At 66.4% G+C, this 27,576-nt stretch overlaps 1 protein-coding gene across 2 annotated transcripts in view; it reads left to right on the top strand.

The window, feature by feature from the left end:
- Positions 1–27,129, top strand: part of LMF1 (lipase maturation factor 1) — a 79,717-nt gene extending 52,588 nt beyond the window's left edge. Inside the window, exons 5-11 of one of the 2 annotated variants that reach the window (XM_032845932.1) lie at positions 6,928–6,993; positions 14,806–14,973; positions 24,790–24,973; positions 25,089–25,242; positions 25,358–25,541; positions 26,197–26,309; positions 26,606–27,127. In XM_032845932.1, the coding sequence (XP_032701823.1) occupies positions 6,928–6,993; positions 14,806–14,973; positions 24,790–24,973; positions 25,089–25,242; positions 25,358–25,541; positions 26,197–26,309; positions 26,606–26,780 (1,044 nt within the window). In that variant the 3' untranslated portion in view covers positions 26,781–27,127. Of the gene's footprint in view, positions 1–6,927; positions 6,994–14,805; positions 14,974–24,789; positions 24,974–25,088; positions 25,243–25,357; positions 25,542–26,196; positions 26,310–26,605 lie in introns of both variants that reach the window. The other variant, XM_032845933.1, reaches the window with a different exon arrangement.
- Positions 27,130–27,576: the final 447 nt, after the last annotated feature.

Here is a 27,576-nt window from a genome sequence, read left to right as displayed (position 1 = left end):
TGTCCTGGCCCTGTGCTGTGCCGAGGGCTGATCCCTCCGTTGCTGGAGTCCTGGCGAGCGAGCGGGAACGGCAGCGAGGGGAGGCAGGACTTGGTTTCCGTCTGGACAGCCAAGACCGTCATCTTCGTGGCCCGCCTTCTGCTCAGCGCCCGTCTGGCCGTGCATGTGGCCTTGGCTTGCGGCCGCAGGCAGGCGCTCGCAGGCGCTCGGCGGCTCCTCCCGTGAGAGCCCTGCGGCGGCTCCGCTGGCCCACAAGGAGGAGGAGCGTGTGCGGACCAGCCCGGGGCAGGGGAGGAGCGCGGCAGCACGCCCGCGGATAAGGGCAGGCAGGACACCGTGAGGTCGCCCTTGTGGGGGCGCAGCGGCTCCTGTGTTTCTGCTCTCTCTGCGGTTCTTCCGGCACGGCGTGTCGCGCTTCTCCCGACTGTGCATTGTTTTCACTCTTGGTTCACACCAGCCGAGAAATGATACCCTCGGGGCGCCTGGGGCGCGCTGTCAGTTTAGCGTCCGACTCTTGGTTGCGGCTCAGCCCATGGTCTCGGTCGTGAGCTCGAGCCCCGCGTCAGGCTCACGCCCCGCAGGGAGTCCGCTAGAGATTCTCTCTCCCCCTCTACCTCTCCAAAAATATTAATATCCTGAATTCTTAATGACCACGTCACTGCTGAAAGAAGCCATTTGCTTCAGGAGCTGCGCATTCTGCGGAGGCCAGAGTGGGTCACCTGCATATACAGTGAATGGAGAGTGCGATGGCGGGGGGCAGGGGGCAGGTGCCAGAGCCCCCAGCCACCTGCCGGAAGCTGACAAGGCCTGAGCCTCCCTGGTCCATACGTGTGGAGCCCCGGGTGGCCTGCTGGGAAGAGAGGCCGGTGTGTTCTCCACGCGGCTCCGTCATGGGGTGACCGCTAGCGCCCGTGCCGCTCGTGCTCACGGCTGTGTGCTCGCGCCGGCTGCCGCGCCCACTGTGGGGCCCTCCCACGGCCCCACGTGTGCAGACTGTTCTGTGACCACGAGAGGAGGAGAAGAAGAGCGAGGCCTGTGCGCCTACATTTTTCAGGTCGGTACCCGGCAGAGGCAGGAGCCCCGGCCGGGCTGTGGCCGCGGCCCCGGGAGAAGGTGCTGTCCTCGGCCCACAGGCGGATGCGTCAGGCCCTTGCTGCGAGAGGCCGCTCTCTGCAGCCCGACAACCTAGATGAAGTGGACACGTCCCGTCACACATGCACTTCCCAAAACTGAGGAGCAAACAGGAAACCTAAGCCGCTCCGTGTCTGTTAAACACATTGAATCTGGAATCAGAACCCCTCCCAGAGAGAGACGTGAGGGCCAGACGGCTTCTCAAGCAGAAGCTACCGGATGCCGGAGGAGGAAACGGCCGCGCTCCTACGCAGACTGTGCTGGAACACTTGCCAGGTCGTCGTTTCGGGACTGTGAAACCGGACTCGGCGGTCATTACAGAGCAGGAAGAGACCAGCATCCCCCGCCCCCGGAGCAAAGCGCAGAAACCCTTTTAGCAAAACACCAGCAGATCAAATCCAGCACCAAAGAAAGGCGCGGTCTATCTCGGGAATGCAAGGCTGGTTTAACGTTTGAAAGTCGGTGAGTGCAGCTCGCTCCGGTAACAGAAGCCCAAGACAAGCGCGCGCTACAGTTCGACACCCGCCGTGATAGCTGGGCGGACGTCCTCCGGACACCTCTGAGAGCCCGGCCGGCCCGTCCTGGCTGCTCCCCAGCAGCTCGGGGGATGGGAGCGCTCACGGCCAGCAGACCAGGCCGCTGTCTGTCCTTGCCCACAGTCAGCGTTGTTAGAAGTCGTGGTGCAGGAAAACAGGAGAAAGACAGACAACGCCTAAACCTTGGAAGAAAAGTAATGACACTGTTGTTCACACACGTGACCAGAGAAGCAGAAAACGCGGTGGCATCTGAAAACCAGCTCGTGAAACGAGTGCGTGAACTTGGCAAGGCTGCAGGACACAAGGTCGGCGTGAAGCCCGGCCATACTTAGTGCGCCATGAAGGGATCATTCCAAGAGAAGATCCGGGACGTACTGCCTCCAGCTGCCACGAGCACCACCGGGGCCGCGAGGCAGCCTGTCTGCGGCTGTCCGAGGCGCATGGGCGGCCGACCCCAGGACACGCACCTGGCCTCACAGGCACGAAGACACTGTAGCCGCCGTGTGTTGTGTCCACACGCGTGTGCAGATTCCAGGCCGTTCCTGTCAACAGTGCCAGCGGGCTCTCTGGAGAAGTTACTATGCCGACGGTCAAGTGTACACGGGGAAACCATGTGGGAGAAGAACAAAGCTGGGAGACATACCTCCTGGTTTTACAGCTTCACCTAAAACTTAAGTGTGGCATTGACCTAAGCTAGAGAAATGGACCATGTCTCTCCTGCAAGCGGACGCTCAGCCAAGGGTCCCAAGTCAAGTCAGTGGAAAACGAAAGCCCGTCTTCGCCGACGGAGCTGAGGGGTGGGGAGTCTGCAAGCAAGGACGCTCGGGCGTGGGTCCATCTGCACCCTCGTACGAGATGGACTGGAGGGAAGCGCAGAAGCAACTCCATCAAGTTCTAGAAGGCTCGGGAGAGCGCCTCGCGGCAGCACCCCACACAGCATCGGTCACGTCCAGCCGAGGCCTGAGGTCACACGCTGGGGATTGGCTGACAAACACAGATGCCAGGAAATAAAGGTTCCCGAAGAGCACGCACGTGCACTTACGTTGGGGTAGGCAAAGACTCTCCGACAGAACACCAAAAACAGTAACTATTAGGAAAGAAAGTTGCTAAACATACTTCATTGATACTAACATTTCTCTGATCAAAACACAGCACTGAGAAGAGAGGCAAACAGTGCACAGACCCAACCGAAAACCGACATCCGGAACACCGCGCGGGAGAAGGGCGGGCACCGGGCTCAAGCACACGTGGAGGACGGACACCTGAGGAGTCCGGGCTGGGACCAGCACATCCCACGGGCGGGCGCCTCATGGGGCACGATGCTGGCGCGGGGACGGGATGCAGCCTCGGGGAGGGCGGTCGGCCAGCCCCCCTGCACGCCAGCTTTGCACTCCTGCGGGTTTGCCGGCAGAAAGGAGAGCCTGCGTCCACATGGGGGCTGGCACACACCCGCACGTCTGTTCACGACAGGCAGACCTCGGGACAACCATGGGTCCGGCAACACGGCGTAAATGGTGGTGCTGGGGGCGCGTTCATAAGAGGCCGTGTGTGGACGTCCGGGGACAGGCAGAGCTGGTGCCGGCTGCAGCTGCCTCCCGCCCAGCAGGGCCTGGGCACACCTGGGAAGGGGTCCCCGAGAACGTTCTGCGGGAGGCGTGGCTGCATCCTGCATGGGCGACGGACACCTGACCGTACACGGTTGTCGGGACGCACGGGACACTCACGATGGGTGTTGTTTCACGTGGTCATTGAGCCCGTCATTCAGAGCGAGTCGTGGGTTTTCTTCTCCCACACAGGACTTGCTGGCAAAGGCAGCCCCAGCCCTGGGGGACCCCGGCCCGGAGACCGCCGACGCCCGGAAGACGCCGTGTGTGCGGCACGGGCTCCGGGGCATACGGCGCGCTTCTCTCTGTAGCCCGACCTGTGCACCTGTGCCAGGGCCCCTCGAGGCTCCGACACTGGCTGGCAGTGGGACCGTGTTTCCGGGCGCACGTGGAACGTGGGCCCCGTGTCTGCTCCGCACCGAAGCAGTCCGCTCCCTCGGTGTCCAAACCGTACCCCTGGGGAGACTCGCCCCACTTCTGTGAGAGGGAGAAGGGGCTGTGGCGGGGAAGCCCCCCGGGCCGCACCTGCATCGGCTCTTCCCCTGGGAGGCGCGGCGGCTGCCCTGGGCGAGTCACCCGGAGCTCTCTGGGAAGCAGTTCCGTGTCCGGGTGCCCCGCCTTCTGAGGGGCTGGGTCCCGGCGGCACTGAGGGGACAAGAGAGGTGCTGCCAGCCACCTCGAGCTTCCGACCGGGGGAGAAGTCAGGACCCTTCCTCGGACTCACATTCCTCCGGGAAAACTGTGTCAAACGTAATGGGGTAAGTGTCGCATGCCCCCATGAAGGCCAACCCCGCGTGGCTGTCCCCGGGTCCTTGCCGTCCCGTCCCGGGGCCCCCGCTCTGGGAGGAGCACCCGTCCTCCGACCTGCTTCATCGTGTTCGCGCGGACAGCAAAGCGAGGGGCCTTCCCACGAGCGCGTGCGGGAGGCCGGACCACACTCCAGCTCGCGGGTGCTCGGGGGGTGGTTCTGGAAAGAACGGTCGGTGGTGCTGGGACCTCTGGCCTCAGCTTCAGCCCCTGCTCACGGCCACATGCGCAGTCCCTCGGCTCCTGTCTGCCTCAGAACAGCCTGGGCCTAAATGGGCAGCGAGGCCTCGTGGCTGGTGGGCGGCTGCAGAGCTCCCCCCGCTGCTGGCAGCCCCTCACGGGCCGGGGCGGGAGGAGACGACAGGGCACCGTCAGTCACCCCCACACACACAACGCCGTGTTCCCGGCACCTGCCGGCCGTGCTGACTGCGCCCTGCACGCTGGATCCCGGGGCGGCTCCTGCACCGCTGTCCCTGGGCCGGGAGACTGAAGGGGCAGGGTGCGGTGGGACGGCTCGGTCCCGAGAGGAGCCCAAGCGGCCCTGGGACCCCAGTGCCGAGCAATAGCTCGTGACCCTGACCCTCACGTGCACCCAAGACGTAGAGGTCCCCCACGCACCTGCTCAGCCCCCAGAGGAGAGGGATGGCGGGAAGCCCGAGTGGTGTCCCAGACGGCCAGGCTTGCCCGCAGGAAGAGTGGGCGTATCCTTCTCAGCCCATGACCCCATTAGTGTGCGTGGCCCAGGGTCATCGAGCCTTCTGGAACTCGGAGGGGAGAAGGCCCAGCGTGGCCCAGCCCCCCTGTTTGCAGAGGGAGGAGGCAGGGCTGCCCGTGGGAGCGCGGGATGGGGCTGCTGCAGACGGCTCCCCGTGTCTGGTGCCCCCGCAGGCCCGGCAGCACAGGGAAACAGAGGTCCTTCCTGCGCCAAGGCCTTGGGCTGCCTGTGTCCAAATGGGGGTGTCAGAAGCATGTCCTCGGACCTGTGAACATCTGGAGAGGCCCGTCCACGTCCCTGGGCGGCTGCCTTCGTGCTCCTGCCTCCCCCTCACTGCCCCAGGCCTGAGGCTGCCCCAGCAAGCCTGGAATGTTCCAGCACCTCGCACCCTCCCTTCCCCAGAGAGCAGGCGTGGACAGCTGTGGTCACATGACTCTCTCTGGGTCTGGCCTGGTACTGGCTTGTCTGAGCCATTTTTTCAGAACTAATTTTGGGCTGAAAAAGGCTGACAGAAGTCTTTGTTCCTTTGACGCTCACTCAGGAAGGAAAAATCCGTGGAAAATCTGACATGTGCACTACAGGGAGAAGTCAGCGGACGGGGAGGGATATAATTACTCTCTGCTCCCGGAAGAATGTCTCAGATCTTTAAGTGTCTCGCATCAGCTTAGAACTTGAATGACATTTTAATTATTTTGTTTTTTTCTTCTCTGCCTGGTTCGAGTCTCTAAAGAAACCCACTCTCGGATTCCGAGGGGTGCGGGGAGCGGAGCCTCACTCACGGGGCTGTCGCGTGACAGCAGCTGCTCTCCCGCCCCGGGAGGAAGGACGCACTTGGGTCTGGACCGCAGGTCTTCCGCGTGTCCCACAGAGGGGCACCCGGGGCTGTGTCTCCCACGTTGCTGTGCCCAAGCAAACCCAGCTCCCGGAAGGACAGGACTCCAGTCTCCAAATAGCACCACCCAGGTGCCTGGTGGCTGTAGCTGTGGGGGGGGGGGCGCACGGGCACCCCCGAGGGGCCGGCTGGCAGCGGGGGGCCGAGCACAGCAAGTGCACGACCTGGTCCGAGCAGCCGGTGGTCAGGGCTGGGGACGCTGGGGTTCTTGGAGCTCTGGGACGTAGGTCTGTGATCCGGCCAGCGGCGGCATGTTGAGCTCCTGCCGAGCCCCTGTGCGTGGCTGGAGCGTCATTTCTCGGGCTTCGGAGGCCCCAGGGGCTGCCACATGTCCCTGGGACTTCTTGTCACATCTTGTCCCTGCCTCTTTGAGTGTTGCTGTGTCCATGCCGCTACCCACTCAGCACCCATGTTGCCCCCCAGCGCATCTTGTGGGCTCCGCATCCCAACTCCTGGGTGGTCCTTCTGCCTGGACGGCCACAGAGCTGACACAGGGCCATCCTGTCCCCACTCAGTCCTTCCCTGCGTCGAAGTCCCATTTTACATGTCAGCGGCAGGGCCAGCACCCAGGTCTGCGTCCACTCAGCTCGGCATTGCCACGAGGCTGTGCTGCCCACGGGACTAAAGCCCCCAGCACCATGCCACTTCCCACAGGAAGTGGGAAGCAGGCATGGTGCTGGGGAGCTCGGCCGCAGACCATTCTGGGGACCCTCCTCCACAGCAGCAGAGCCGTTCCCTGGACGCTCGGGGGTCGGGCACCCGGTTTCCCCGCGTGCTGCGCGGAAGTGAGCCTCGGGCTGCCAGGAGGGGAGCTGCAGGCCCCGAGCTTCCGAGTCGCTCGCCGCCCTCCTGAGACCCGCAGCCCCCTTTCCTGGCTCCCTCGGCCTCCGGCATCCGTCCGGCCGTGGCTTTGCCTGCCTGTCCGCTTCCAAAGCCTCCGAAGTGCGTTCCTGTGACGACGCTCCGAGAACCGGGGTTTCGGGAAAGCACAGAGGGCGCCACGTTCACCCGAGGAAGCCGGTAGCTGCACGCGTCGCGCGCACGTTCGACTTGGCCGTCGAGGGCCAGGCTGTGCTGTTGCTGCAGCCGCTTCCGTCTCTCCGGTTACGCATCTCAGGCAGGAGACGCCCTCCCGCCGCTCCCCTGAAGCCTCTTGGGTTGCACCTGCGGCCAGTCTGCACCCCCTGGGACCACTGGCAGCTTCGGGAGTGGCTCACGCTTCTGTCTGTCTTGCCTTGGCAGGGCCTGATCAAGATCCGGGGGGACCGGTGCTGGCGGGACCTCACGTGCATGGACTTCCACTATGAGGTGAGCTGCACGGCGGCCGCGGACCCAGCTCCTTGTCCCCGCCCGCCCCGTCCAGGGGCACTGGCCCCCACATCACAGGCGCAAGCCTCTCGGAGGCCACAGCTCAGTCACGGAGGCCCCTCCCGCTTGCTCTCGTCAGGGCACGGACCGGTCACACGGGGGCTTGCAGGACGTCCCGTGTGCTGGGCTGGCGGGGGGCTCCTGGCCCCCGCGGCTGTGGTCCAGGGGTCCATTCTGGCTGTGGGCACTGGTCCCTCCACCGCTGCGTGTGGTCCTGCCCAGGTACCCCCCGCTCCTGGCATCAGGGCTGCCACACACGCCTCCAGCAGGAGTGCACAGTGGGGAGCTGCTCTGCCACATGCCCTGCCCCCCAAATCAGGGCACATGGACGTGGGGGAGGTGCAAGTCCTGCTGTCCTCAGAGGCCCATGGTCCCCTCCCCCACCTCAACCCCCAGCTTTAGGCAGTTGTCATCCCCGCCCCCCACTCCCTGGGACCCCACCCAGGTCCAAGCTCCTCCAGACATTCCTGTCCCTGCTGCCCACTCACATGTTTGTGGGGGGCTGGGACCGTGTCTCCCCGTGAATGAATTAACCTGAAGGCGCTTGGGTCAGAGCGACCTCATCCACTCGCCCGTGGACACGGCGAATGCCTGTCACGGTGTCCTCTGCCCCTTGTCGGTGCCTGGAGCGCCACCTGTCAGATGGGACACTTGCTCCCTGTCTCCCACTCACGGCGACGCAGCGGCTGTCCTGTAAACGCTGCTGGGACCGCCCCACACCTCCTGTGGCTTTTCAGTCCTTGGTGTGTCAGGGCTGCTGCCTCCTGAGTCCTGGGTGCGTCTGCGGCCGTGTCACCTGTTACCCAGCCGGGCAGCAGGGACGTCCCACAGGGGTGTTTGGCGGGGAGATCAGACTGGAGATCTCGCCCCGTCCCACCAGACTCCCCTCCCCTCCTGCCCAAGGGCCCGTGAGTCCCTCCCTTGGTTCCAGAGCCAACGCCCTGTGTGCTATGCCCGTGGCCTTGGGTGCAGCCGAGGGCACAGCTGGGGCTGCTGAGCCGCGGCCCCCACCAAGCACAGCGGAACCTTCCTCTCACGTTCCCACACCAGCCCCAGCACCGGAGGCTTCTCTATGTCTCTCCGGCTGGTGAGTCCGACTTTTAACTGCGACCCCGGGACACGGTCACAGCTGTTTTGTCCCATAACCGGGGGAGGGTCTGGTAACCTGGAAGTAATTGGAATCAAGGTTGACGTTACCGTGAAAGCTGTGCACATTCACTGGGCGGAAGCTGTGACTCGGTTACCTCCAGCGGCGGGGCTGGGGCCCTCTGTGCTCTGTGCCCTGGCGGTTTTACTGATGTTACAGGAAGAGTATGTTTTTGTGTGTGTCCTGGGGACTGGGTGGGTCAAGGCTGGGGCCCGGAGGAGAACGCAGTCTGGCGTGGGCTCCTGGTGCAGCCCACGCCCTGGGGTCACCGGGAAGGGCAAGCCCTGCCAGACCAAGGCCAAGTCTATGAGATGCAGGGACAGAGCGTCAGGGTCAGTGACAGTCGCTGCTCCCAAGAACTCAGACTTGAGCTCAGGTCCATGTCACTCCTGCTCTTTGTACAGACCCGTGCTGCCCGCCCTCCCACGGCCACACTGGCTCACATGCTCCTAAGGAAGCGACCTCACGGCCTCAGTTTCCCCCACTTGAGTAGCAACCCCGAGGTCGTGGTCAGATTCACGGCCCGTGTACTGGAGCGCGCGCTCGGGGAGGCTGGTCCGTCGGCATGACCGAGCGCCCAAACAGGTGGGCGCTTTGCACGTGGTTTTCGGTTACCGCTTTCTGGTTTAGTTCACCGCTTTCAGAGGCAGCGCGTGTCCACTCAGACCTGTGTCGTGGCCCGGAGCGTGGCCTCCGTGAGCGCTGCCTTTGAGCCGACCACAGGAACGTCCCGCGCCGCGTGACTGCTCTCGAAGTTGGGCTGCGGGCTCGGCACCTCCCGGCCCCCCGCGCTGCTGTCCGCGCGTCCTGGTACGGTTGAGATAAGGGCCTGAAACGTGCAGCAGGAACTGTGAGCGCGTGGGCCCCAGCTGTGCTGTCTGCTGCCCGCGCGGTGTCTAGACGCTCTGGTAGGAGGTGCCTAAGTGTGGGTGCCCTGGGGGCCTCCTGGTGATCCCCGGTGGCCTTAAGAAACCACCTTCTGTCCCTGGTCTCCGTGCTTCCGAGGTCTGACGGCCGCCCCCGCACGCCCTCCCCTCCAAAGTGTGCGTCTCACGGGCCACTGCGCCGGGTCTTGTCTTAGGGGGTGTGACAAATTCAGCCTTTTTTTTTTTTTTTTTTAAGATTTTATTAGTGAGAGAGAGAGTGGGCAAGAGGGCGCACAGGCAGGGGGAGGGGCAGCGGAGCAGGGAGCCGGCCGCGGGGCTCGATCCCAGGACTCTGAGGTCACGACGAGCCGCCCGGGCAGCCCCGGGTTCTGCCTCGCGGTGCGTTTGGGCCGCACCAAGCTGTGCTTCGACCTGGTTTCCGACACCGTCACTGGCTCCTTCTCCCGTCCGTCCTCCCGCATGGCCGCGGCTTCTCTCGGGTCACTCCGTTCTCGCCACGGTTCCTTGGCTTCCGTCGGCTCGCGAGCGCGGACGTCCGGGTTCACGGCCCGTCTCGGGTGCGTCCCCGCGTACCTGTGAGTGACGCGCTGCTCCTGTGAGCCATGGGGACTGGCAGGGTCATGGCCGCGATGCTCTTCCACTCTGCCTCCCGGCCCCCCGTGGCTGTGGTCGCACAGTTCCCATCCCAGAAACCGCGTGCCGCGGCGCTCCGGTGTTTGTCCACGGACCGGCCACTTCCAGGGCTGCCGCTCCGTGCCCCCCGGACCCGGCCCGCCGTGCCCCCAGCGCCTGCTGGACGCCCCTCACGTTGCTCGCGTGCGGGCTCGCTGCCTCTCTCCTGCCTGCCGGGGCGGCGCACGACAGGCACAGCTCGCGGGGCAGACGGCCACCCAGCCTCTCCCCACGGTCGGGCGGGAAGTGCCCCCGCAGGGGGGGTGGTGGGCGGCAGCTCTCGGGGGTGCCACCGCAGCTCACCCCAGTGTCCAGTCTTGCCCCACGGCGCTGTGACTGCTCCTGTCCCGTGGGCCCGGGGCGCCACGTCACGTTCGCTACTTGCTCCTCCTCCTCCATCACCCATCGTCTGGGTGGGCAGGGGCAGCGGCCTCACTCAGGACGGAGCCTTCAGCCCTGACATGGGGGCCCCACCCGTTCCGAGACCCGTGGGGAGGCAGCCGCAGCTGTGCGCAAACCCCGTCCGTCTCCGGGTTTTATCCTGAGACCCTCACCGGCCAGGTGCCAGCGGTCCCCCTCCTGCCGTCTGGGGACCACCAGCAGGCGGACGCCTCTGGTGTACGGGGGAGGCCCCCCCCACAAACATATGGGGACTAAGACTTCCCAGCGGCCTTTCTGGGGACACCTCAGTCCTGGGCTCTGCGAGGGACGGGGTCCTGGGCAGGCGGAGGGCTCGCGACTCAGGCTTCTGATGGAACAGACTGTGGACGGCTTGAGGATTTTCAGAAATTTGTTCTTCAGACAAGAAGTACGCACATGCCCTTCCTGACTGAAGCCTCAGACACGTAATTTACAGTCCCCGAGATGGGAAAATGGCTGAAAAAGCCATTTCTGTCTCTCTCGGACTCACCACGGAGGCCTGGAAGGGAAGGTGTTGGAAAAGCGTGGAGGAACGTCGCTTTCCCCAAACCCTACGACTGTTTTTATCACCCTTCGTGTTTTTCTTTTTTTAAAAGTGTCTCTTCTTAAGGGAACCAGCTGTCAAGTGTTCCCGGGGTCGGGGCTGGCTGGCCGCCAACATCCAGGCTGCACGGCACTCGGGCCACTTGGCCGCAGGGGTGAGCGTGGCCGAGCTTCCTGCCGGAGGCAGCACTGGGCACCCCTTCCCCCGCTTTATGGGATGTGATGTTCCAGACGCCGTCTCCAGGGTTTACAGCCAGATTCTACGACACAGTGGGGTTTTCCCAGCTTCAGTGCAAACAAAAATAAAACTGTCCTGGGCTTGCAGGAGCAGGGAGGCCTCGGGACCCTCCCCGGCCGTGCAGAGAGGGCAGGTAGAGCCGACGCCCCCCCGCCCAGCAGACCGTAAACCCACAAGAGGAGCCCAGTCCCTGCACGGGCAGTGCAGGTGCTGGAAGACGGAGCGTCCCTGGAAGGAATTCCATGCCGCGGCTAGCGTCCGTCCCCAGGCACCGGCTGGCATTTCCACAGCACGGGGGGTGCCCGGCTGCTCTGGGCTCACACCTGGCGACCCCGGCCCCGCCGCTCCCCCGGCCGTGCAGCTGCTCCCTGGCTGTGCCGGTGGGGGACACTTCCGCCGGGCAAGGCTTCTCAGCAGCCCCCAGGCGTGTGCTGACCAGAACGGGCAGCCGCTGCCCCACAGAGGATACGTTTGGGCTGGAGCCCTTCTCCTGTGAACCCTGACCTGCCCCCGCAGTGCTCTCCGTCCAGGCTCCTGCCTCTGCAGGCATGACCCGGAGGCTGCGGCAGGTGCACCGCCAGCCGGGTCCCCTCCTCATCCCCGGTCCCAGGGGCCAGCCTGCAGCGGACGCAGCGAGCCCGCCCTGGTGGACGGAGCCTCGCTGCCCAAAGGTGGGGCCGGTGCCCAGGGGCCGCTCAGCCGCACTCCCTGCCCCGACGGTGTAGCTCCTCTGGCAAACGCTGAAGCCGAGTCGTGCGCTCTGCCCCGTGGCCGCCCGCGCCCCGGCCAGCGCCCTCGGTGGGGAGGAACAGTCGCCGGAGGGGCCGCAGGCACCGTCTCCCGAATTCAGCGAAGAGCGTGGCTTCCCTCCCCAGGCTGCAAGCAAGCGCCGCGAGCCCCGTTTGTTTCTTTACACGCGCCTACCCTCAGCCAGGCCCGCCGTCCTGGAGGGGTCCTGGAAGGTCGGCCGTCGCTGGGGCCCTGCCTGGGTGCGGGCGGCCCCACACCTTCAGACGCAGATGGGACCCCGTGGTGTGGGCACTTCTGGGGCGGTGACTGCTCCTAAGGCAAAGGGACACACGTCCTCTCCCTGCGTCTGTGCTCGTCCCCTCTCGTGTGCATCCTGTCACCACGGCGGCCTGGACAGTCCTGTGCCTCGAGCGCTTTTCAGAAGCCAGCCAGCCAAAGACTCCGCGGAACTGGCACCAAGACCTTGTCCTTTTCGGCCGTTCGTGGACCGTCCGCGCTGGAGGGCAGAGCACATGCGGCTGCCTGTCTGGAGACCCTGTGGGACAATGAACGGGAAGGCTGCGTCACAGGGACACGCACTGCACTTACCCACCCACGAGCAGTGGCCGCCACGTGTCCCATCCACTAAGTGTCGGCCACACGTCGTTCCTGGGTTGCTCGGCTGGGGACTCGGTGTGGCAAAAGCCTCAGGAGGGAACAGACAGGGCTCAGAGGCCGCGTGGCAGGTGGGCCCTCCATGCTCACAGGTGGGAACAGGGGTCACTGGCCGAGAGCCCCTGGGGTAGACGGGGAGAGAGCGGTCTGCCTCCCTGTGCTGCAGAAATCCGCTCAGAACGCGGGGGGACGCACAGCCCTGTGAGCGAGACGGCGTGGGTGCGGCAGTGGAGACGCGGTCGCTCGCCTTTTTCTCTACCTCTTCCACGGAGGAGCCCAGAGACAGTGACCCCCACGCCCAGGCTGGGTGCCTGCTCCCAGCCTGCCCTCCCAGGGACCAGGGCTCCTTGGGGAAAAGAGGGGCACCGGGGGGGCGGCAGCAGCAAGGGGTTCTGAGGACCCTGGAGCGTCTTTAGGGCCAGAAAGTAGGGAGTGTCTGGAAGGGCTGTGGACACGTCAGAAGTGGCCGTAAAGAAAGCCCGCGGGGCCACAGTGCTGATAAACAGGCTGGAGGCACACTGGACCTTGCGGCGGAAAGCCAGCTCACAGAGGCAGAAGGAACAGTGGCCCCGGAAGTCACCACTCGGTGGCCAAGGGAACCCCAGATTCTGGCGAAAACCGTCCCAGGATGCTGGAACACAGGAGGCCGTTGCCTGCCTCACCGTGCCGGGCGGGGCCCGACAGACACCCCTCAACCGAGAAGTCCAGGCACAAACCCCCATGCCACCCTGGGTCCGCTGGGACAGCCCTGTCACCCCTGCGGGCCTCCTGCCAAGAGCATGTGCCCCAGACCCGCCCTGAGGGACACGGGGCACACGAGCCGGGCTGTGTCCGGACGTCCAGAGGAGAGGCTGGCGACATGGCGTGGGGCCGCCCTTACACCAGTCAGGCCCACGGGCGCAACGGCCCGTCGCGGTTGTGCTCGCCGAGCCACGGGAGTGCGCACCCTGTACGCTCAGGTGCCGCGGGGCCGAGCCGCCCGCTTGCCGCCGCGCCTGGGAAGCAGGAGAGCGTGGGGGGAAGCGCGCCATCCGCGGGTTTTGCTCTTCTGACTCTCCTCTAAGTCAGAAACTGTGTCCGAATGAAAAGCGAGCAAGGGAACGACCTGGACGGGACAGTGGCCCTTGCCCGCCTGCCGTCCTTCCCGGGGCCATCTCCGGCCCTGAGTGGCGGGCGGGAGCCGTCAGCCGAGGGCTGCCGTTGGCGCGACTTCCTCCCACAGCCTCTTACCTGATCCCGCCGCCCCGCGTGTCCAGGCAGGAGGCTCCGTGCCCCGGGGGCAGCACCGGGCCTGCGCACCTGGACCCGTGGCACGGGCACCTCCTAGTGTCCGGGGGCGGAGGGGACACGCCTAGGGTAGGGGTAGGAGAGCCTGCAGCCGGGTGGGGCCAGCGCGGGACGCCAGGGGCAGCGGCAGGGGCTGCACCACCTGTACGAGTAGACGTCGTTTCATACCAGAAACACGTTTGAGTTTCAAAACTGGACCCAGGTCAGCCCAACCGCCGTTGCCCGTTGTCTCTGCGGCCCCGGCACTCCCCTCACTCAGATGGCGACGTGATGGCCACGCTGGGCAGGCGTGGACAGACGTCCCCGGGAGGGAGAATGGGGCACACGAGGGACTTGTGCTCAGGACCATAGTGGCAAGAAGAGGAACAAGGCCACTCACCTGGGCTGGGCTCCCCCAACACCTGGTTTTGGACGCCCTGGGTCCCAGACCTGGGTGGGGACGGCGGGTGAACCGGGCCGCACGCGGCTCCCGGAACCGGAGCGCTCTGGGTGGTGGCCTTCTCACGGATGGCCGCGTGTCCCCACCCAGGCATCCGGCTTGGGTGGGAGGCTCCCAGCCTCAGCTGCCGCCAGGGGTCTGGGGGAAGACCGGGCCACGGAGGTCAGAGGCACAGGGCCTGTCAGCTGGGTCCTGGGGCGGCCAGCACCACGGCTGAGTCAACATGCAGGCCTCCCGGGACGCTCCCCCCCGCCCCCTCACACATGCCTGGGGCCTGTTCCCAGGAACACACACGCGGCCGGAACCGCCAGCTTCCACCGGCCTCCAAGCGGAAATCCCCGCATGTGAGCGCGGACCTGAAACCTGGGTTCCCTAGTGCCCATCCCTTTCCTCCTGGGTCCCCGGGACACTCAGGGTGCCCCCCAGGGTTGGCATCAGAATTAAAGGAGACCAGGCAGGGGAGGGCGCCCACGATTCACACCCTAAGGCTGAGACACTCGGTTCCAGGTCTGGCATCTTGGCCACAGGCATCTGAGCTGCCGGAGAAAGGTCCGTGGGACTGGTCTCCCCTGAACCTTTCCCAGCCAGGAGGACACTCTCCTGAGACAGCCGGTGGGCACGGGGGGGGGGGGGGGGGGGGGCGGGGGGGGGGGGCAGAGGGCCCCTGTGGGGTGGAGCTCCAGGCTTGGCTCACGGGCCTCCTTCCGTCCCCCAGACGCAGCCAGTGCCCAACCCTGTGGCCTACTTCCTGCACCAGTCCCCATGGTGGGTCCACCGCTTCGAGACACTCAGCAACCACTTCCTCGAGCTCGTGGTGCCTTTCTTCCTCTTCCTCGGACGGCGAATGTGTACCCTCCACGGGGCCTTACAGATCCTGTTCCAGGTGAGCCCACACCTGTGTCATCCCTGTAGCTGTGTCCCCGAGAGGAGTCTCCGCTGGGAGGACAGGCAGGTGGCCCAGGACGTGCTCCTCCCTTGCGTCCGGGAAGCCGTCCGTGGTGGGTTCTAGGGGCGTCCTCCCACGGGGTCATCCCTCTCCTGGGTTAGCCGTCCAGCCCCGTAGAACGAACGGGGGCGGGGAAGAGGCAGAAGCAGGCGTCCCGCTGAGCAGGGAGCCCGACATGGGACTCGATCCCAGGACCCCGGGATCATGACCCAAGTGGAATGCAGACACCTAACAACTGAGCCACCCAGGCATCCTGTTTCCTTGTAATTAAATTCAGGCCGCTGACCTGGAGGTCGTCCTTAGCTTTGGAGACAGAGTGTCCAGAACTGGGATTCCGACTGCTCCGTCCTAGCCACTGTCCTTGCGGGGGGGACAGCTCGCAGGGGAAGGCACGGAGAGTGAGCGTTCTGGGAAGCATGTGCCCCGCCTCGCCTGCCCACGGGGAGGGCCGCGGGCCGGGGAGGGACCTCGGGCTGCGCCCCCCCCCCCCCACTGTGTCCCGTAGTTGGCTGATCTGTTGTCCCATCGGTGGAATTTCCGGGTGTTTCCAAGTCTTTGTGGTAACAGATAAGGCTGCGGGGGGCGTGTGTGTGAAGGGAGGCCCGTGTCCAGGCGGCGTGATTCCCGTGGTACCGCTGTCGTATCCAGAGCAGCGAGTTGTGCAGACGGACCCCACATTCAGGAGGCTGCGAGGGGGCTCATGCGCTCCAAAATCTCACAGCCCCGAATGCACTCGGGTGGACGTAGAAAGGCACGAACCACGTCCTGTGCCAGTCTCTAGGAACAGCCGAGCGCGGTACAGAAGCAAACGCGCGGGGTTAAGCAGGCATTCGGGGGGGGGGGGGGGCGCCTTCCTTAATCGCTAGGTCTGCGGCATTTTGCAGTTTCTTGCTACGGTTGCAATGACACAGGCGTAGGGATGCGATCTGTTAAGGAACGGCCACTTCTCATACACGCGCCGTGACATACGCTAAGTGTGCATCCTGGGGTCTCACCGTCCCCTGCCCTCCAGCCCCGACCCCCCTCGCTTCACCTCCTCCCCGACTGTGCCGCGTGTCCACCTTTGTCCTGTCGGCTGTCGTGCGGCCGAGGGCCTGACGGCGGGCAGCCCCGGCAGTGTCACGGGACTGCCTTCTGGTCCTCGACCACAGGCTGGTCCCCGCGGCGGCTGTGATGAGCACAGGAGCTCTGGTCCACACTGGGGTGTGTTCGTACGAGGCCCCTCGTTTTCGGACACTGTAAACGCCATCTTTAACTACGATGTCCTCGTCTGCACTGCCCGAGTGTGCCAATGCCACGGACGCGGCCATCGTCCCGCACGCCGGCCTCTGCACTGGTCAGTCCCGGTCGGCCGTGTGCTCTGCCCGCGGCAGTTCCCGGAGCAGCGGCGCGCCGGCAAGTCGAGCTCTGCACATCTGCTCCCTGCGGCTCAGGCGGTCCGGGCTCCCTCCCGCGTGCTCTCGAGGGCCCCAGCAGGGAATGCCGGCGTGGGCCACCTTCCCCAAGTCCCATCTGTTTCTGGTTTCCTTGTGCTATTTTTAGTCACTGAATTAAACACATGGTTCTCTCTGCACCCGCTGTGAGGTCACGTCACGCGCCCGAGTGGCCGACGCGGCGCATCACGGTTCACCTCCCAGGACGAACACCTCTTCGGTCACCCTGCGCACTGTGGTGCGTCCCGGGGGCTGCCTGGCCGGCGTGGGCGTGCACCACGCGTGGCCGTCGCTGCAGGCCGTGCGGTGGTGGCAGTGACCTGCCCGGCTGTGCTCCCGGCAAGCAGGACAGAGGCAGGGCTGCCAGGGGACAGGGACTCGGACCCTGGGGCTGGCGGTCGGGCCGCGCCCATTTTTCTGAAGGCAGACGTCATGCGGGGGACGGGGACGCGTGTGACAGCAGAGCCGCTTCCTTAACGGAGCAGCCGTCCCAGCTGGCATCTTCGGACTCACATCTCCGTGCTCCGTCGTGTTCCTCATTCTCAGCGTCCGGTTTCTGACTCGTCGGTTACACGCGTGGCTTCCCGCAGGTGAACCAGGGCTCCCTGCACAGACTCCACGCCCAAATTTCACCCCCACGCGGCTGCCGCGGCCGCCCCAGAGCTCAGCCCGGGCCTGCCACCTGCCGTCGCCCCCCAGTGCTTCAGCCGCTGTTGGAGTTAACGTTCTCGTTGTGGACAGTCACGGGTCTGCAGAAAAACGCAGCACAGCGCGTGGACGGTCCCGAAGTCACTGTCACGTGACACGGCGGTACAGGGTCCACACATCGGTGTGTCAAGTGACACGTCGGTAGAGGATCCCGTATCCGTGTCACGTGACACGTCGACTCAGGAGCCCAGACGGACACCTGATCACCAGCGGGATTACGAGAGTTCGCTGCAGGGTCACCGGCGCTGTGCATCCTCTGGGTTCGGACACGTCTAGTGACCGGTGTCCGTCGAGCTGTCAGTCACAGAGTCCCTCCACCGCCCCGAGAGCCTTCTGTGCTCCCAGACCCCCTCCCTGCCTCAAGCCCAGGGCAGCCCCTGACACCCAGCTGTCACCGTAGCTCGGCCTTCTCCAGGGCGTCCCGTGGCTGCGGGCGCCTGGGACACTCGCTCTCCAGACGTGCCCTCACTTAGCAGCGCACGCTCAGGGGTCCTCGTTTTCCCGGCTGAAGCGTTCACTTCCGCTGCGGAGCAACCCTCTGCGGTCTGGGCGCGCCACAGTTCACGCGTCAGGCAGCCGGACTTGGCTCGAGGGCAGCGCCGCGGCTGGGCCGGTGAGCCCTGCGCCCCCCCCCCCCGATAAGGGCGCCCCCGGTAGGCAGGGGCGCACGGGCTGCATGCCTGCCACGCCCACCCCGAGCCCTGTGCTCCCACAGTCCCAAGCCAGCAGAAGGCGACTCTGGGCCGGATCGAGCGCCCGACAGGGTCCACCAGTGTGGGCACCACCTCGTGCCGGACCCTCCCCTGCTGTCCCAATTCCAAGGTGACTCGGACGATCCGGCCCTGCACAGCCGTGCCGGGAGTGGGGCTCTGTGTGGCTTTGTGGTCCCCATGGCGACAGACGACTGCCTGGGGAGGGGAGTGTGGGGCGTTCACTAGCCCCCCTGCCCACCTTGGCTGCTTTTCCAGGCTGCGGACTGCTAGGGACCCTCTCCAGGCGCTAAACCTGCCTGGGCCTGGGGGAAGCAGTGTCCACCTCCCGCTGTCTCTCCCCAGAACCTGACGGCCGGCTGTGACGAGTACCAAGGAGAAGCCAGTTGTCCTGTCACTTGAAAAAGTGAAGGAGGTTTGCGACCCTGGGGCAGACTCAACTCTCCGACCTGGGACCCTCTCAGTGCCCTTGTCCACAGAGCACGTGGCGGGACTCCTGCTCCAGGCCGGCGACTGGCTAGCTGGACCTAGCTCGGGGGCAAGTCCGAACCCCAGCCCAGGCCACCAGTGTCCCCATAGCACGTGGAGGGGCCCAGGGCTCAAGTGTTGATGGCTCAGCCAGGAGCAGCCTCGGGGTTGGGCCCTGACCCGGCTCTGGGGGCTGCTGCCCGGGTGGGTAACGGTGGACAGCGGGCGCCACAGGAGCGCAGGGCAGGGCCCGAGCTGGACCCTGCTGACCCGCAGCTCTGGGCGTTATTCCCGAAGACCAGCTCACGCACTTGCCTTCTGTCCCCAGAGACCTGGGGAGCCCCTGGTCCAGGCACGTCCCAGGAGTCCTCGCCAGGTAGCACTGCGGCTCTCCGGAGCAGAGAGGATGGCCAGACAGCTGGTCTGCCGCCGTCCCAGGCAGTCTGGGGCTCCAGCGTGGGGGCTGCAAGGCGCAGCCTCACGGCCGCAGCTTAGCTCTCAGGGATCCCCACGCTGTGCCAGGGGCCGGTCACTGTGGGGAGCAGTGCACGGCCTGGGGGTTAGGCTCAGTCCTGACGGGCTGCGCTTCTCCTGCGCCCGCCAGCCCGAGGGACACCTCCGGCTCTGTTGTTTCTGCTCATCCCCCCGGGGGAGGGCTGAGGATGCGGACATGCGCCTCTCCTCCCACGCTGGGTTTGCACAGCTGTTCCGGACGGTTCCGCGAGGCCACGGGGCTGCTGTCTACTCGGAGAGGTGCACGTGAGACTCGACGGGAGAGCTGAACCGCCCAGGCCCAGACGCCCCCCGCCTTGTGACGTTAAAGCCTCGAGTCTGAGGGAGGGACCCTGGCAGGGGCAGCATCTGTAAGGGACAGGAGCGGGCGCCCCTGCTAGTGGGACCAGGTGCTCAGAGGCAGGTGGCTCCTGGTTGGGGCAGAGAGACCAGCCTCTGCCTCCCACCACGTCCTGCTCCTTCCGCCCTCTGTGACTTTGGCCGGAGTCAGGAACGGGTCACGGTGAGGGCCATCACCAGGGCAACAGCCAGAGGGAGCGGCCTCCCCTGGCTCCCGAGCCACATGCCCAGAGCTTGGGGTCCCGGGACACAAAGTTGCCCCTGAGCACGGGTGTCCCCTGGGACGCCTACACCCTAAGGGAACCAAAAAGACGTTCCGAGTTATTCACGCGCAGATGGGCCGTTCCTGACCTGGTGCCCCTGCGCGCAGCCCGGAGTCGCCCCAGGGACCCTGCGGAGAGGCTGCGGGCGGGCGTCCTCCAGTCCCCGCCCTCCTGACGCTTTTACCACCGCGGTTCAGAGCCTGCCGCGTTCCTGCAGCACGGCTGTGCGGGGCCCCGCCACGCTCCCCCGCGCTCACCGTGTGACTCTGCCCCTAACCCCCCTGGTGACGTCGTAGGCGTCTCCGATCCGTCCGTCACGGTCATCAAATCAGAATTCTGGGACGTGACCTCTCGGTATTTCTCTGCCGCCCTCCCTTCCCGGGACGTGGCACCTGGTGCGTCTGCCGGGCGTCCCGTCCCGTCGCGGTCCGTGCTGTGGCTCAGAGGGCGCCTCGCCTCCGGACCCTGCCGTCCCAGCGCCCACTCACCTCGTGTCCGGGAGCCGCCCCGTCGCTGCTCTCCGAGTGCGTGTGGTTCTTTCCACACTTTCCGCATCTCTCCTGCTCGTGACAGCGTCTCATTCTCGTTCGCAGAGGCTGCTGGGACACGCTTACCCACCCGTTCCAGGTTTCCTCCCGCCTCCCGTCTGTTCTCCCGAGCCCCTCTCCTTGGCTCGCGGGTCCTCAGGCCCCCACGGGACGCCGGCCGCCATGGGCCATGGGTGAGGGTGCGGACGCCGTGTCCTCGGTGCCGAGTCCCGCCCTGCCGAGCAGCTCTCCGGCTCGCAGGTCCGGCTCACCGTACCGGCCGGGTCTGACGGAGCCTCGGAGGCAGGGCTGGCTCAGCCTTCCTCGGGGCGGGGCCTCGCGGGGTCTCTGCCTGGATTTCCCCTCGGTCTCCGCCCACGTCATCTGGGAGCTTCCACGTGCCTGGGACCCCGAGGCTGGCAGACGCGAGGGCACCCCGGCCGTCCCTGCACCTACTGGCCTGCGTGCCTCCTGGCACAGCGCCAGCCCGCCGCCTTGACCTCCCCGACATCAAGCTCTGCCCTTTGAGGGTTCCTTCCCTGGGCCGAGGCCCGCTACATGCCTCCAGGGAGGGCAGAGGCTGGCGTGGGTCTGCGTGGATGCCTGGGCTCAAGCGTCGCTGGCCCTGTCCCCCGTCGGGCTGCAGCACTGCTCCCTCCTTCCAGCCCTCGAGCCTTGAGAAGCCAGTCGCCCTGGATGCAAAGTCCCTGCCCCTGGAGCCACTGAGATATGGCACAGAAGGGTCGTGGCTTTGGGACGCAGGGGCTCACTCCACTTCTCGAGGACGAAAGGGCACGGTCAGGGGTGGCCCGCCAACGACCGATGGCTCTGCGGGAGTCTTGAGAAACTCCCAAGTTCGTGCCTGCTGGGCTCTCCTCCGCGCAAGTGGCAGGAAGGGTGTGCCCGCGTGTGGGATCAGATGGTTCCAGGGACGCAGACAGGACAGAGATGCTGGAGGAAACGGGGCACCTCGGACAGGCTCCCTGGGCTCTCCTCTGTCCCCGTCCTCACCGCTGGGGGTTTGCACACGGAGGTCAGGGAGGCCCCGCTCCTGGGCAGACAGGGCCCCGGGGCTCTGCTCCGTTCTCAGGGGAGCCAGACCCCGCGGCTGCAAGTTGCTCTCCCTCCAGACGACACCTGCTGTGCCCACACTACATGACCGCCTGCGCCCCAGGCCGGGCTTTATTCCAGAGGGTGAGCAGGCAAACCCGCACGAAGGCAGCCCTGCAATGCGGCGGAAACACCCCCCTGCGCCGTCCTTCCACTCACGTCCGAGGCCCGGCATCCACGGGCGACATGCCCTGCGCCCTCCGTGTTTCAGTGTAAATGCTTACACGGTCTTAACGTCTACTTCATCCCAGGACACAAGGGACCCTGTGAGCGGGCAGGTCACTCCGCTGGGGTGTCCTGTGTAAGGGTTGTCCGGAAGCCCCTGGGGCTGGTCGGCGGGTCTGCCCTCCCTCAGGGTTTCTCAGACACACCCGCCGGCGCAGCGGTACCTGCCGGCCCAGCGGTCCCCACTGCTCCGCACTGGGTCCTTCCGGGGCTCGGCTGCGACACACGGGAGCGCGGGCAGCGAGCGCTCTCCGCAGGAGCGTCCGGTCAGACCGGCGGCTTTGGGCCTGGGTTGCTGTGGGCTCTCAGCACGGCCGCAAGGGGCCGGGGGGTGACGCCGTGTCTCAGCGTGGCTGCCGGCTGGGCTCGTCGCGCCTGGAGAAGTTGGCCCCTGGCCAGGCCGCTGCTGGGCCTTCTAGTGGTGACGGTGGCCGTGTGTCCGGGCGGTCTGAGGGTCGCCCTGAGGGTTTGCCCAGACAGGCCCTCCGTGGCTAGAGGTGCGTGCTGGTGGCCAGCAGCGCGAGAGGGGCTCTGAGGGGCAGGTGCGAGGCCCCCACCTGCCCAGCGCTCCACCCGGCACAAGCATGGGCTTCCGGCCGTGGGGGCCGGAGGCAAGGTCACGGTCTCCGCAGCCCTCGGGCCGCACAGAGCAGTGGAGGGAGCTGCAGCCGCCACCTTCCCCTGTGGCCCGAGAGCTGCACTGAGAACGCCAGCCGTCAGCGTCTTGACAGGGATCCAGACAAAAAGGACGTTTTTCCGTGAGCGCGCAGAGAGCTGCCAGACTCGGCCAGAGCGCGGCCCAGACTCCTGAGAGGAGGACGCAGAGCCGAGCTTCGGGGACACCTGCCCGCCGGTCACTTGCTCATGCAGCAAGGAGAGACTGGGGAGCTGAGAGGAGGGGGAGGGGCCCGCCGGCCTGGGAAGACGAGTTGGGAAGTCAGGCCCCCGGGGCAGGAGGCACAGGGATGTGGCACAGAGCGGCTCTGGCAGGAGCCCTGGGGCCCCGCCTGGGGGAGAGACTGCGGCCCGGGGGCTGTTAGCGTTGCAGACGGTGAAGAATGAGAAATCATCGATTTGGGGGCTCAGAACCAAGAACACTGGGTTTCCAAGTTAATCCTGGGAGAGCCGTGAACCCACACATCTCAGGTCACACCTCGTAAATGCCGTCGTAATCCATAAAACTGACACGACCCATCGAAAGCACGGCTCCTCCTGCCAGACCCTCATTAGGCTGGCGTCTGGGACCTCACATTCGTCCCCGATGGCTGGGATCAGGACCCGGCTGAGAGGCAGGGCTGTCGGCCGTGGGTCACCTCCTGCAGGGGACAGCTGAAGCAGACCAGCGCCCGGTGCTGACAGGCCCGCTGGGGAGGACGCGTGGGAGCCTGGCTGCCAGGAGGCCCGACCTCGACACCCCCGCCCACGCCGGGCCACGCCTGTCCGGTCACCCGCGCGAGGGGACAGCCTGCTCTGCTTGGTGGATGGCTGTGGGCTTCTGAAGGTCACGCGTGTTGCAGAAATACGTCCCTTCGGTCACGCATGCAGATGGAACTCTGGCCCTTCTCCTCCAGCCTCTGGGGTGACTGCGGTGTTCTGGTCTCACCATTTTTCGCAGTCGCCGTGGAAGCACGTCTGGCCACTGCCCAGCTCGCCAGGTCCCCCTCCCGTCTTCGCTCCTCCTGGGGCCGCAGGCGGCGGCTGGTGAGCGCCGTTAACGGCTTCCTCTCCGGGCTCGGGCTGCCTCCACCCTTCCCGGGACTCGCCCCTGGGACGGTTCTGGAACGCGGCAGATCCCCGCTGCAGCCCCACAACCGAGTCCTCGTGAGGAAGAGCCCTCGGCCTCGCAGCGGCACATCACAGCCGGGGCACGTCGTCGTCCTCGGAAGCCCGGAGGAAGCCAGCGCTGCCCAGGATGCGGGCACAGCACGGGTTGTGCAGCTCGAGACGGGTAACTCGGAACCTAGCGAAAAGCAAAGTCCTCTCCTTCTGGAGATGCTGTCACTGGCCACCTACGCGCCACGCACGGGCCACGGCCGGCTACGCGGGGTCCCAGAGGCAGGGCCGCACAGCACACAAGCCGCGGAGCCCGGAGCCCACCGAGTTCGGGAACAGGCAGAGTGACAGGCGGCGGCGGTCCGTTCACAGGTCGTAGGGTGGGGGTTGGGGGCTGTCTGGGATGGAAGCTTCTGGATTTTATGGTGGTTTGCACAAGAGTCAGCATCTGGGAAAAGCCTTTGCACTGGGTGCTTCAGAGGCGCACAACCTCCCACGTGTGTCCGGGAGACTGAGGAGCGGAGAATGCCCAGTGGCCAGGGACGCACGGCTCCCGACAGGCTCCCAAGCCCGTGCCGCCGCGGGGCCTCTTCACGCCCGGACGCCTCCTTCCCAGGGGCCCCCCTCGGCGGCCACGGCCTCTGAGGGCTGGCTGGGCTCGCAGAGCCTGGTGCCCGCGGGCAGGGCATGGGCCCAGCAGCCTCCCCTCGCCGCCCTCCAGTACCCAACGACGGTGTCCCACTCAGGCCGAAGAGGTTACTTTTAAGTCACTAAACCGCCTACAACACGCGCAGCTGCTAGGAGGAGGCTCCAGAGGGCCCGGCTGCGAGGCGGCTTCAGGCGCAGCCCCCCGCCGGCCAGCAGCTCACCGGGCATCGGGCTGAGCACGCAGGACGGCCCCAGCCGTCGCACCCCGACCAGAGACTTTGCGACCTTAGTTCTTAAGACCAAGAGGCTACGTTGTCTCTAGGGTGAGCCCCACGGGGACGCTGCCACCACCCGGTTAGTACCAAGTCCGCAGATGAGCCAGCGGGACTGGGACACGGGGGAGGCCCGCTGGACGTCTAGACCCCGTGTCACCCCAGACGCTGTGGCAGCACCTGCCGGGGCTGCTCCAGGCCTCTGAGGGGACAGTGGCCTGCCCCAGCTCACTGTGCCCAGAAAGTGGAGGAGGTCGGGCTCCACGAAGCCACACAGAAGGGAACATCAGCCAAGCCTGTCCCAGCACGTGCCCAGGTCCGGGCCGGCCTCACGCATGGTCACTGGGGCCATGGCTCGGGGGCTGCTAGGTGTGGAGGACAGGGTGGCCGGACAGGGCCCGTCACCTGACTTCTGGGTGCGCGAGAGCCTCGTCCACCTCCCACAGGACTGAGGACCCCGCGGGACTGAGGACACCACAGTCACCATCGCGATGGCCCCACACTCAAACGCCAGACCCAGGCCCCACAAAGCCGCCAGGTCCCAGGTCGGTGGGTGGGCGTCCGGCAGCCCCAGAGGCCGGAACCGAGGTGTCCACAAGTTGGGGCCCACGAGGGCTCTAGTAAGAACCGCCTCCAATCAGCTGAGGCGTGGACACGCGCGGGGCCCAGCCCTCCAAACGTACCCCCACACCAGCACGGCAGCCGCCCCTCCTCCACAGCGTCCCCTGTGGGCCTGGGCTCAGACACTGCCCGGTCCCCTCCAGGTGGTCCTTGTCATCAGCGGGAACCTGAGCTTCCTGAACTGGCTGACCATGGTGCCCAGCGTGGCCTGCTTCGATGACGCCACCTTGGGGTTCTTGTTTCCCTCCGGGCCTGGTGGCCTCAAGGACCAAGTCCTGAAGCTACAGGAGGAGGCCACCCGAGGGCTCCGGCCCCCCCCGAGATACGGTGAGTGGACAGCAGAGCCACTAGCCAGAGTCCCGGCTTGGGAGTGAGGGGCTGCTGAGGGTCCGAGCCCCGGAGCAGAGCTCAGCCCACCATCCCCCTCTCTGCCCCCCACCAGGCTGCATGGTGCGGCGGGCGGTGCATGTGGCCCTGGGCGTCCTGGTGGCCTGGCTCAGTGTCCCCGTGGTCATCAACCTGCTGAGTCCCACGCAGGTCATGAACACGTCCTTCAACCCTCTCAGGATCGTCAACACGTACGGCGCCTTCGGAAGGTACGGGCGCGGCGGCTCCTTGCCCAGGCCCCTGCGCGCACACGCGGGACCTGGGGCCCTGAGGGACCCCCCCGACCCTCCGTGTGCCAGAGCCCCCTCCTTGGTCTCCCCACAGCATCACCAAGGAGCGCACAGAGGTCATCCTGCAGGGCACGGCCAGCCTCAATGCCAGCACGCCGGACGCCGTGTGGGAGGACTATGAGTTCAAGTGCAAGCCCGGGGACCCCGGGCGGCGGCCGTGCCTCATCTCCCCCTACCACCACCGCCTGGACTGGCTCATGTGGTTCGCGGCCTTCCAGGTAAGGGCCTCTGCTGTCCTCCCCCCAGGCTGTGTTCCCAAGGCTGCAGCCCCCGCGGTGGGGACGCCCGAAGTGTGGCCGGTGGGGTGCGGTCGCTGCCTCACGTGACCACCCCGCAACCCGCATCTTCCTTCTGGGTCTTCCCCTTGCTGTTCTCTGCCAGCACAGGCCCTGCCTCTGGGCAGCAGTGCCCCTCCCAGGTGGGGGTCTCCGCATCGCCCGGACCAGACCGCCTCGCACAAGGGTCTGTGGGTGCAGAGGGCCACGGGGTCACCATCAGCCATGGCAGGACAAGCCTGCTAGGGCTGTCCCTGTCCCATCTGCCTGTGCAGACTGTCGCTCACGTGAGACCCCCAGGGCCGGCAGGCGACAACACTGAGAGGCCACCACCTCTCCCCCTGAGAAGGCGACCGCCCCCGGGCGCCCCCCCGCCCCCCCCCCCCCCCCCCCCCCCGCTGAGAGGAGCCATCTGCAGACACCTGCAGGGCGCGAGCGTGGGCCCACCAGCCGGGAGGGCTAACCCCCCACCACAGCTGAGGGGGAGCCGGCGGGGAGCTGAGGGCCCTGGGCCCACGGCCGGGTTGCCTCCCCCCAGAGGGCTCCCTGCGTCCCCGGCTCTGCCTGGAGCCAGCACCCTCTCCCTTTCTCGCCCCAGACCTACGAGCACCACGAGTGGATCCTGCACCTGGCAGGCAAGCTTCTGGCCAACGACGCCGCGGCTCTGTCCCTACTGGCCCTCAACCCTTTCGAGAACAGGGCGCCCCCCAGGTAGGACTCCCCTCCTGCACGGGACCCTTGTCCCCTGCAGCCTCTCGGGGCCCCTCCTCCAGGGGCACCCACAGCCAGCTTGGAACCCCTGCAAGTGCGCGGGTGCAGGTCCCCTGCACTGGGAGCCCCCAGCGGCCGCGGCCGGTCCTCAGTGCCTGCGGGCTCTGGGGCTGAGGGCCCTCTTGCAGATGTCACCTGGGCCCCCACGGTCCCTGGGCCGGGTCCATGCGCCACTCCAAGGAGTGGCAGCTCGGCGGCAGCGGGACGGGCCGCCTGACACGGGGTCTCCCTCGCAGGTGGGTCCGGGGAGAGCACTACAGGTACAAGTTCAGCCGCCCCGGGGGCCGGCACGCCGCCGCAGGCAAGTGGTGGGTCCGCAGGAGGCTTGGGCCCTACTTGCCCCCGGTCAGCCTCCCAGACCTGAAGGACTACTTCCAGTCGCGGGAGTGGCCGTACCCCGAGCTGCCGTAGGAGCGGCCCCGGGCCTGCGCGTGGACCAATAAAAGCAGAAGCCCGGCTGCTGGAGTGAAGGCTCGTGTGCCCGGGCCCCGCTGCCCTGCGTCCTGACCTCTTGGGAAGCAGGCTCAGTGAGCAGGGGCTCCCCGGGCCAGCGTGTCCCCTCCTTTCCTCTGAGTTCGTCACACGGAGCCCCCGTAAAGCCCCTGACCCCGTGGTGTCCATCGGCACCTGCCGCACAAGGGAGGGCGGGTCCCCAGTCAGGCCCTTCTGCCCGGGCAGCTGAGCCCCATTCGCCACCTGGTGTGGCCCCAAGGAAGCTGCCACTCCCTGTGCTCTTGGCCCCTGTGGCTGTCCCCCCCATCCAGGATAGGCCTGGGAAAGGGAGAGGCCAAGGCGGCCGGCCCTCCCCTCGTGCCTACCCCCTTCTCAGAACCTTCGTGCCTCCCCAGGGGGGACGTGTCCGGCATCCGGAGGCATGGACAGAAGCCCCTTGTTCCTCCCCAGGGGGGCCACCTCCTCTCCCTCCTCTTGACCACGTCCCCCCCCACCCCGACTCCCTGACCTGTGGAGGGGGCTCAGCTGGGGACACTGGGCCTGGGCCCTGGGTGTGCCCACTGCGGCTCAGGCCAGACGGGGTATTCCCGGCGCGGCGGGGCTTCCGGGCCCTCTGCCGCCTGACGTGTGCGCGGCCCCAGTCCTGAGGCCTGACGTGAGCTGCGAGCAAACAGATCCCACCAAGGGCCGCACCCCTGCTGCACCAGCGGCCCAGCACCTGTGGCCCAGCCCCTGCCCGTCACCCCTCCCTCCC

Source organism: Lontra canadensis, unplaced genomic scaffold (genome assembly GCF_010015895.1).
Source record: "Lontra canadensis isolate GAN:19392208 unplaced genomic scaffold, GSC_riverotter_1.0 scaffold171, whole genome shotgun sequence".
Classification (NCBI taxonomy): domain Eukaryota; kingdom Metazoa; phylum Chordata; class Mammalia; order Carnivora; family Mustelidae; genus Lontra; species Lontra canadensis.
The sequence above is the reverse complement of the archived record's forward strand: the minus strand, read 5'-3'. Positions and strand labels throughout refer to the sequence as shown.